Raw genomic sequence first — 11,159 nt, forward strand, 5'->3', positions numbered from 1 at the left:
AATGGAGAGGTTAAGGGCGTATTGTCTAGGTCTAAAGAAGTAGTTTGAGCTTATATAGGCACCTAAACTTCAGTCCTAATGTGATCAGACTGAATTGGAGTTTAGTGCTTATGTAGAAATTCCCCCAAAAGTGGCTCTATTTCGATCAATTTGCACTCCCACTTGCAAAGCATTGCCTCCTCCTCTCTCCAAGGTATAATGTCCACCCAAACAACTCCAATGATCAAGTGTATGGAATCAATTACCCCATGGATCATAATTTTGAGAAAATTTTTCCATAATCTCTTTTGTTTTATGGACGAAATCTCAATATCCAATCAAGTAAAATAACATTCTTACAATAGCTTTTGTAATTGCCAACTCCTTTTAAGCATCAAGGCATCATTGATCCATATGGCAACATGCATTTGGCATCATTAATACTTGCAAAACCCATTGATTTGCAACTGCATTCCAATCCTTTTGCAACTGCATTCCAATCCTTTTGCATGCATAACACTTGATTTGATGAAGTATGTCCATGAAGCGCTTTTGCTTGCCAATCTCCCAGCAGCCAAGCCTTCTCACCCTCTTACCAAGGTTTGAATTCCGATGGCAAGAGTTGAGGCCAGGCCTTCTCTCCTTGTACCTAATCCCCCTCCTTGCCACTTTTCCAAAAGCACTCACAACAAGGAGAGTTCATGCCATGCTCCCCCTTGGCCTCTCCCACCAATGCCAAGGGTACCCTCTCAACATGCTAGATTCTAGTGCTTATTTGAAATGAACTTGTACAATTGATTGAGAATCTAGCAATGTAAAGAGAGTAGAGTGTTTGAGGGCTTACAATTCGAAGCATGTACTCATGCCCATGTACATTACAACCTTAGCATGTATTCTATTAGGGAAAATTTGGACTCAAATTAGGCCCTTTAAGGATTTGTACACATTCTCTCTCTATAAAAATGGGCTCATGGTAAATTTTTTCAAATTAACTCAAAAGTCAGTGGAGTTTAGACCTTTGGAGTCTACTCTTTGAGACCTTTCTAATGATATATAGCATGATGGGCAATTTTGCATATTCAAGAAGTCCCCAAATTTAGTGATGATGTGGCATGTAACGTACCACATCATCACTAAATTTGGGGACTTCTTGAATATGAAAAATTGCCCATCATGCTATATATCATTGGAAAGGTCTCAAAGAGTAGATTCCAAATGTCCAAACTCCGCTCACTTTTGAGTTGATTTACAAAAATTTCACCATGACCCCATTTTTGTAGAGAGGGAATGTGTATAAATCCTTAAAAGGGCCCAATTTGTGTCTAAATTTTTCCTAAGATGCTTGCATTAAGCTCCTTCTTCATCAAAATCCTTTGCTCCAAAGCTTGCAATAGTCAACCAATCCAAAGAGAAGAAAAACAATGCCCTTACCAATGCATGAACAATGCAAGAGGCATCAAAAGTTGCATACTCTTCTCTAGCTCAGTCTCCAAATGTTGATCCCATTTACATGTATAAGGAAAAACTGATTGGAGAATTATATGGAAATTATAGAGAAAAAGTAATGGATCAAGGGAATGGAAGCTATATGCATGGAAGTGATGAGAATCCCATGATATGCAAGAATTTGCCCTAAACCTTGTTTCTTCCCAAAACCCTAAAAATTATGATCATTATTGTAGATCATTGATATGAGAGGGTAGAATAGTGATAGGAAAAGAGAATTAACCCCCTGGATCACAAAAGATTTGAAAGGAAACCCTAATTTTCAAGAAAGCCCCAAATCACTCAAAGAGGCAAAGAAACCCTAAATCCAAGTTGATATCCAACATCAAGCATATGTATAGGGAGAGGAAAGCATGAGAAAGTAGATTATGATAGTAATTTTTGGATTAAATGGATTGAAACCCTAATTTCTTGTGGATTCCAAGATATGCAAAATAGGGGGAAATTGAAAGCATTAATGATGAAAAGAAAAGCTTGCTTACACTTTGTAAAAGTTTGCCAGCATTGTAATCATTGTAATGGTGTGATATTTTTGACCTCCAAGCTCTAACGTAAGTGCGCGACCGTCAGCAGCCTCACGGGCAAAAAAACGTGACTTTTATCCAAGAAAAGGTTCTCCTTGAAGCTCACAAGATGGCTAATATAATGGGAGAAGAGATGGGAAGGATTTTGGCTTATGCAAAGGGTTCCATGGCCATCAAGTATCAAGAAAAAGAGTGAAGGAAAGAGAAACATTTTGGATTAAGAAACTAATCAAGATTAGCACAAGGTTTTCTCCAATTTTGGTCCCAGTCCCAAATTTGATCCCAAAGTTTAAAATTTGGTCCAAAACCCATACAACACCCTTAGAAATTGATCAATTGAGGTAAAATTTTCCATATCCACCCCATCAACATCAAGAAAATCCAAGAAAATACAAACAAAATAACATGCAAAAATCAAGAAAATTATCAAAATCACATGTAAATTGCTATTTTCTTGCAAATTTCTTACCCAAATGCATAAGAAAGCTCCCCAAAATCAAAATCAAAGCTCTGATACCAATTGAAATGAATTAAAACCAAGATTCATGAACATATGGCCAAGATTCAAGAAACATGAGAAATTTATGGAATTATCAAGACAGTAGAGTAAATCCATATACACATGTAGCAAAGGAAGATATGTGCATAGGCCTAAGTGATTTAACCTCTCATCATGAGGATGTCTATCAAGCTAGCCATGAGCCTTAGACCATGGAAGGCCATCTCCAGGAAAGGAGCCAAGGTATATGTAATGTCCAAGATATAAAAATTGACAAAAGGTTCCTACAATGAACCCATGCCCATGGCCCATTATTTACATATTTTTGGACCTTAGTCTTGCCACATTACACTTTGCGCACTAAGCATAGAGCCGATGCATTTACCAATTGTTGGTAGGGTAATTTAGATTTCCAAAAGTTCCACATATCTTGCATAGATTGAACAGTGTCAATGGTTCCATCATATTTCCCCACCATTAGCTTGGAAATCTCTAAGGCCATGAGTCGAGATGATTTGCTTGGGCCATGTGCAACTCTTTTGTGATTTAGAGTACCATTAATGCCTTGTGCAACCCTTCCTAGGTTATGCATAGTATGGCTAAGGTTTGGGCATCTAGGGAGTATTATTGGATATTGACTGTGCTAGCATTTACAACAGTTTAGGACTCAGGGTTGTACTATGTAGAGGACCAACAATCATTGGGGGAATTGGAGTTACCAATTAAAACTTGATGGCATAATCGGATGCATAAAGTGGGCCCAATGCGCAATAGAAGTGGCTAGAATCTGTACTTGAGACATGGACCTCAAGGGTTGGTATATTGTCATCCCCTTGCATTTATCATTTTTACGGATGTGAAAGATTGATTTTCATACACGTGAAAAAATCATTTTGTATAGTTTTCTATTTTTATTTTATAAATGTAAAAATTGAGTTTTTAGAAAAATGAAATTGTTTTTTGGGCCCAATTTTTCATGGTGTGAATAACTTAGTCAATGCGAAATTTTTTTGGTCGAAACTTTAAAAAGTGTTGGATATGATCCATCACATGAACACATAAACTTCCCCTTGGTAGAGCTCAAACTCAAAGGTCATTAAGGTATTAGTATTGGCCCTTTTCACTCTTGTAACAAGGTCATAAAGCAACCATAATGAACATGTCTACATCCACCTTCATTGGAGATATTCTTGGAGACAAGAGGTGGAGATAATCAAGGAGTTAATGTAGGAGGGGATTATGGAACAAGATTAGTACCTAATCACTACTTAATCTCATGTACCTAGAGCCTATTTAAGAGGCATCGAACTAATGGAATCATGCATCTCTATTTTCTATTATTTGCAGTGTTATTATGATTAATGTTAATTGCTATTATCAACCTCCTTAAAAAACAAAAAGTTGGTCAACATGAAAAACTAAGTCAACGTGAAAAAGTTTTTTTGGCCCTGGTTTTTCACGGCATGAATAACTAGGCACATTAACATGAAAAGTTGTTAGTCAACATGTGAAAAACTAAATTACCACTAAAAAGAACTATGTTTTCTTTACATGCCTAGTTTTTTTTTTACATAACGGAAGCCTCACCCTCATTGGTCCTTATGGAATATTCCCTAGAATCTCAAAGAGGTTAAAAGGCCCAAAAGTGAGTCCAAGTTTTCCCTAATGCAGAGCTTCCGTGTGTTACATTGGTATCAGAGCATCAGGCTCAGCAAAGCTAAACGCTAATTCAGTCCCATATGATGGTGTATAGGTCCAAGGTACAAGAAAGTACATAGATACAAAGCCCAAGGCAAGGAACACAGAATCGGGAGGAAGAGCTCCCAGGAGGTTTGTTGGTGGTGTTCTACAAAGCCAGAGGGGATGGCAGTCCTGTGAGCCAGATAGGTTCTTGGGGCAACGGTCCCAAGGGAGGATTATCCTCCAAGGGCTGATGTGAGAGTGCCAGACTCATTTCTCAAGAATGAAGACCAAGACAGTGTTCAGAGTCAGGTCAAGAATGGATTAGAGACTCGAGGGAACAGATGCATAGATTTTATTTAGAGTCGGAGTGGTTTTGGAGCCGAGTTTCAAAGAAAAAGGTTACCAGGGATGGATGGATGACAGAGGGACTTCGGGAAAAGATTGGGATGATAACAGTCATCCAAGGAACAAGTTGGAATCCTTTTATCAAGTTTAGCAGAGGGGGATGTCATGTGCATGACATGCTCATGTACATTCTCAGGGGGCTAATGCAGAAGGGGTAGCCGAAAAAAGACCATTAGAGCTAGGACTTGGAGCACAAGATACAGAAGTGGCTAGTGTGGACTTGAGGAGCAAGACTTGGAGGACTTAGAGGGCTCAGTCGGCTGCAAGAAAAGTGGAGTCGGCTGTACCAGAAGAGGTCGACTGCAGCAAGCACTTCAGTCCATGGAGAGGCGCAACCCACCGACCAGTGTTTTATGGAATTCAAGCCAAGTCGGCTGGTCCAAGCAGTCGCCCAGCTCCTCCAAAGTTCAAGAAGACTATATAAGGCATTGAGTGCTCATTGGTAAAGTCATTCACTCCCATAAGGGGTGGGTCCTTAGAGTAGGACAGATTTTGGTGTTTACCACCTTTTATGCAAGGCAGCCTATGGCTATAGATTAGGTATCTTTTTGTACCATATGAATATACTGAATTTCCAGCATTTCTCTCTCTCTCTACTCTCCCTTCTGTCTGTGTTTTTGCATCAACATGTTCTCAGTGGTGTTTAGGGCTGAAAGAAGACCCCTCAGAGCTTCCGCGTGTTACATTGGTATCAGAGCATCAGGCTCAGCAGGGCTAAATGATGATTCAGTCCCATATGATGGTGTACAGGTCCAAGGTGGTACAGGAAAGTACATGGATACGAAGCCCAAGGCAAGGAACACAGAATCGGGAAGAGCTCCCAGGAGATTTGTTGGTGGTGTTTCACAAAGCTAGAGGGGATGACAGTCCTGTGAGCCAAATAGATTCTCGGGCAACGGTCCCAAGGAAAGGATTATCCTCCAAGGGGTGATGTGAGAGTGCCAGACTCATTTCTCAGGAATGAAGACCAAGACAGTGTTCAAAGTCAGGGCAAGAATGGATTGGGGGGGACTGGAGGGAACAGATGCATAGATTTTATTCAGAGTCGGAGTGGTTTTGGAGACCGGGCCGAGTGTCAAAGAAAAGGGTTGCCATGGATGGATGGATGATAGAGGGACTTCGGGAAAAGATTGGGATGATGATAGTCATCCAATGAACAAGTTGGAATCTCATCATCAAGTTTACCAGAGGGGGATGTCATGTGTATGACATGCTCATGTACATTCTCAGGGCTAATCCAGAAGGGGCAACCAAAAAAAGACCATTAGAGCTGGGACTTGGAGCACAAGATACAGAAGTGGCTAGTGTGGACTTGAGGAGCAAGACTTGGAGGACTTAGAGGGCTCAGTCGGCTCTGCAAGAAAAGTGGAGTCGGCTGTACCAAAAGAGGTCGGCTGCACAGCAGGCGCTTCAATCCATGGAGAGGTGCAGCCCGACCAGCGTTTTATGGAATTCAAGCCAAGTCGGCTGGTCCGACAACAGCAGTCGGCCAGCTCCTCCAATGTTCAAGAAGACTATATAAGGCATTGAGTGCTCATTGGTAGATTCATTCACTCCCATAAGGGGTGGGTCCTTAGGGTCCTTAGAGTAGGATAGATTTTGGTGTTTACCACCTTTTATGCAAGGCAGCCTATGGCTGTAGATTAGGTATCTTTTTGTACCATATGAATATACAGAATTTCTAGCAGTTCTCTCTCTCTCTCTCTACTCTCCCTTCTGTCTGCGTTTTTGCATCAGCATGTTCTCAGTGGTGTTTAGGGCTGAAAGAAGACCCCCAGAGCTTTCGCATGTTACACACATAATCCACATCGAACATTACTTTAATTTGAGCCTCCTCTCTCCACCCAAGAAGAGGGCCATCCCCAACAGATCTTCAAGGTGACCGATTATTATTCTTTTAGCAACTTGTAGGTCTAATATTTGCTAGAGGAACAGATTGGAGACCATATGTGAAGATCAACACCAATAATTCTAGCTTAGCCAATTTGGCTTTGGCATGACGCTGAATGTTATGTATACATAACCCAATCTCGCTTTGGCATGAAGTTGAATATACCCAGCTCCCCAAAACTTTTTAGGTTGGCAAACCTTGTCCCAAGTAGCCCAGTGTAGGGGTTTCTAATGTATTATATTCCTCCATAGGAAGGCTTTCACAAGGGAGAGGATCTTTAACAAATGACACTTCTTGAAATCAAAAAAAGGACAATAGATTTACACATAGGAGAGCAAGATGTAGTTTATAATAGTAATCCTAGCATGTGAAAGGGGAGAAGCACAAAACTCCATTTTTAAACTTTGAGTGTAATACTCTCTATCACCAAATCAATAAGTTGTTTATTAGATACATTCACTCCCATGGGACAAACCAAATGCCTAAACACTTTCCCTTTCTTAGCAATATGACAACCCCATCTGTCAAGCTCAATAAGGCTAGTAATCTTTGAATTGAGAAGATTACATCTATACCCATAAGCTGTAACAAAGATCCAAAAATAGTTAGAGCCTTTTTAACATTCTCATGATCCACCTGTAAAAAAATGGAGTCACCAGTAGGATCACAAGCTAAATAAGATCTCAAACTAATGATTTCCGTTTGTGAGGCGCTAGATTCAGAACCAAGACGAGGTAGTGAGAGTAGCAACAACAAATAACATAGGAGCAAGGAGACAACCCTATCTAATAGACCTTTTAAGAGTTAATTCAAGAGTGAACTTCCCTACCACTTAACCAGGCTAGACTTAGCCCCAAAGCTTAAGACATAAATGTTTCAGGATATCTATTGACCAAAGCCCATCTTAGATAGGACCCTACTTAAAAAGAACTAGTGTATCCTTTCTAGATCTGCAATTGAACCATTATGCATTATCTATTTTTGATTGGTATTGATAGCCAATTCTTTTCCTAAAACAAGACTGAGTAGATACTATCAATAATTGATCTACCCTTTATAAAGCCATGTTAATTGTTGGTAATTGAGTTATTATGCACTAAAGGGGTGATCCTGATAGCTATTATATTGCTGTATTTTTGTAGATGATAGGAAGCATGGTAATAAGTCTAGCATGAAACCACATGAGTAAAGAAAATTACCCCACATTAATATGAAGGAAGGATAAAAATATATTATAAAACTCGCATTTGACCATCTTGCGATAGTCTAAGAAAATGACACCAAAAGAGAGTGTTATAAAATGTAGTGGCATTGTGCAGAAGAAAGAGATAGAGAATGAGAATGAGTAACGACCATTTTAAGCAATAAACACAATCACTTAACTTATCTCAAGTCTCTTTATGTATCCAAACTAATTCACCTTTATGTCTAATTATACGTGAGTACATCTTAATTAACACACACTCATTATAAGTTTTCTTCATTTCTATCCATCTTAGATTAACATTATCATTAGTACAAGATTAATTAATGATTAAGTATATGTTTATTATAAGTCGCTAAACTTTGCATGCTTAAGAGCACATGTATATTAATACCCCTTTGAAACTTTGCATGCTTTTATGTTTTCACTTTGCATGCTTAAGAAGCACATGCATATCAATACCCCACTTTTAAACTTTGCATGCTTTTATGTTTTCATGTAGAACTAAAAAAGAAGATAGAATGAACCAATGAAGAGAGAAGTGGTGATACCAACAAAGATGAGTAGAGTCCAATAAGCCCCTCTTGTTTATTTTTAATTTATATTTAAAACCCCTCAACACTGCTGAGTGAAAGAGTTGTGTAAGTCATATCCATTGCAATCTCTGGTTAAATATAATGGTTATTATACAATTTATTGCAATGTTTTGATAAAATGTGAATTGCAAGAATCTAATAACAAAGGTTGTAGCAATGCTTACTTTAAGACTTTAAATTGTATTCACAACCTCCCCATCCTAGCTCACACATTAACACACTACCTTTTAGAATTCATTGCACCTTCTCACAATGGTCTTCCCTCTACATAATGATTTGCATAAAAAGACAATTTAAAATACATCATTTGTGCACATTAGAGGTGTAAGAAAGTGTGTATTATAGATACAAACATCTCTCTTTATATTTAATAAAGAGTGCTCTTCTCTACCAACACCTACACTATAGATCAAATATTTGCTAGAGGCAAAGCACAAACCAGGATCTCGTATTACACATTTATGGCAAAATGATAGATTTGAAGGTTTTCGACCCCCAAATTCTTGAAGTTGCTATCGTTCCTGCTTTTTACATATTTCCCCCAATTGAAAGGCCTATATCTGGGGGGATGCTGGTCATTTGTCAGCTCAGGAACAGGAGCCACATTCACCCAATGAGCAGGGTTGAAGAAAAGAGGGAATGAGTACCTGTCAGTGTTCTCATTGACCACAACTCTATGCTCCACACTTTGGTACTTATCATTGCTATATACCTGTTGCCACAAAACATGTGTCATGCATGGACAACGCACACGAATGCAGTCGCAAACCATGAGCCATGTATGAGCATCACACATACAAGCAAACCAGACTAACATCATATCCCCCACATCAGAAATACAAAAGCAAACTAGACTAATACTTACCTGTATCATATCCCCCACATTGATGACTGGAGCTGTTGGATCAGGCTTGACACCTATCCATTCCCCATCTTTCCTTCTCACCTCCAACCCTCCAACTTCATCCTGTAAGAGGACTGTTAGAGCTCCCACATCCTTGTGCCTGCTCACACCCAAGGCCAGCTCAGGAGCAGGACAAACTGGATAATGGTTCAGGCGAAAAAGACTCGTCCCGGAGGACGCGAATTGCTCGTGGAAATGGTGCTTTGGAAGCCCCAGGCTTTGAGATATCAGCTCAAGGAGAGAAAAAGCAAGCTTCTCAGCAGCAGATATGTAGTCTTCACAAACCTTCCTGAATCAAAGCGATTTGAGGCAACTCAGGTTTAGATGCATAGCTACCAACAAGGATTAGGATACCTTAAATTAGATTTGCAAAGAGATAGGGTATACCTTAGATTGGGCATCCTGGAAGGCCACTGATTTACCATGATGTGGGTATGGTGGTCATCCCCATGGAAGTCTGCGGGGAGCTGGTGGGATCCTGCGGTAGCGATGTCGAAGACCTCCTTCCAGTCGCGGACGTTCTTGGTGAGCTCTCCATCGTTGTAGCCCAGGGCGTTATCAGAGGTCCTCTTCACCTCCAGCTTCTCCTGCAGTGGCAGATTAAGGAAGGCCTTCGCCCCTTCCTTCAGATTGTGAATGACGGCCTCCGGGATCCCATGGTTGATCACCTGGAAGAAGCCCCACTCCTCGCAGGCCCGCCCCACCTCGGCTACCAGAGCTTCCATGGTCGCTGCATTCACAGACGGCACCTGCTGCAGCACAGCTAAATCGATGACAGGGATGTGATCTGCGCAGTGCAAATAGGAATTGTAGCGGCGAGAAGGCCTGTGCTCCGGCGGCACAACGAAAGTGTCGTCGACTGTAGGGTTAGGGAAAGGGTTGGAATTTGCATAAGCTGGTGCTTCGTCTTCTTGGTGCACAGAGAGCTTGAGATGGTTGAGGGGTTCGACAAGGTGTGCCGAAGCAGGAGGAGATTCTACGCCCATTGTTGCCGCCGACAGAAAGGAAGCAAAGCAAGCAACGGGGCAGGATCAGGTGATTTTGAAGGCAGGTCCTAATACTTTTGGCTCCTTGAAGACCAAGTAGTGTCCAGGTTCATGCACCTAGAATCTTCAACTCTAGGTCCAGGAAAAGACGGGTTCGCTTTATCCTGGCGCTTCTGTAACTTCCGAAAAATTCGCCTCTCCTTGAGAGATCACTAGTGGCTCACGTACAAGGGGATATGATATTAGCTAGGAAATTGGAATGGAAGCCTCTAGGTGACTCCTAAGAGCACCCAAAAAAAAAAGAGCATGCAAAAATGATTTTTGTTAGTTTTCACCCCATCTAAAAACTAGACCTTTCTTAAGCAACATTGTCAAAGGAAGTGTTATCAATGAGAAATTACAAACAAACTTCCTATTAAAACCAGCCAAACCAAGAAAATATCTAACTTCTTTAACACATATTGGAGTAGGCCAAGTCTCAATGACTCTGACCTTTTTTGGATCAACTTTGATACCTTCACTTAAAACAATGTGGCCTAAGTACTCAATTTCATCTTGGAAAAAGAGACTTTTATCTGGATTAGCATAAAGTTTATTTTCTTTAAGAAGATTAAGCGCACTAAGGCAAGATGCTCTTCATGTTCGGCAGCATGATTCTTACTAAAGACAAGCAAATCATCAAATAAAACAATGACACAATTCTGATGGTCAAGAAATATACAATTCATCATGCGTGCAAAAGTAGCAGGTGCATTGGTTATACCGAAAGGCATAACCAAAAATTCATATTGACCAATTTGAGTACGAAAAGCAGTTTTATAAATGTCACAACTAGTCATTCGAACTTGATGATATCCAGATTTCAAATCAATTTTACTAAAGACAGATGCATCTTTAAGCTTGTCTAGAAAATCATCAACACAAGGGATGGGATATCTATTCTTAACTGTGACCTGATTGAGAGCTCTATAATCAATACACA

The 11,159-nt window shown here is 40.2% G+C and overlaps 1 protein-coding gene across 1 annotated transcript; it reads right to left on the reverse strand.

Moving 5' to 3' along the window:
• Positions 1-8,570: 8,570 nt before the first annotated feature.
• LOC147626033 (1-aminocyclopropane-1-carboxylate oxidase 5-like) lies at positions 8,571-10,237 on the reverse strand. Its single transcript, XM_086817597.1, has 3 exons — positions 9,579-10,237; positions 9,153-9,480; positions 8,571-8,999 (listed from the first exon to the last, which is right to left on the reverse strand). Exons 1-3 carry the CDS (start codon positions 10,175-10,177, stop codon positions 8,739-8,741), a joined length of 1,188 nt encoding a protein of 395 aa, XP_086673723.1. The 5' UTR covers positions 10,178-10,237; the 3' UTR covers positions 8,571-8,738.
• Positions 10,238-11,159: the final 922 nt, after the last annotated feature.

Source organism: Cibotium barometz, chromosome 23 (assembly GCF_041138505.1).
Source record: "Cibotium barometz isolate CiBa-2024 chromosome 23, ASM4113850v1, whole genome shotgun sequence".
NCBI classification, from domain to species: Eukaryota; Viridiplantae; Streptophyta; class Polypodiopsida; order Cyatheales; family Cibotiaceae; genus Cibotium; species Cibotium barometz.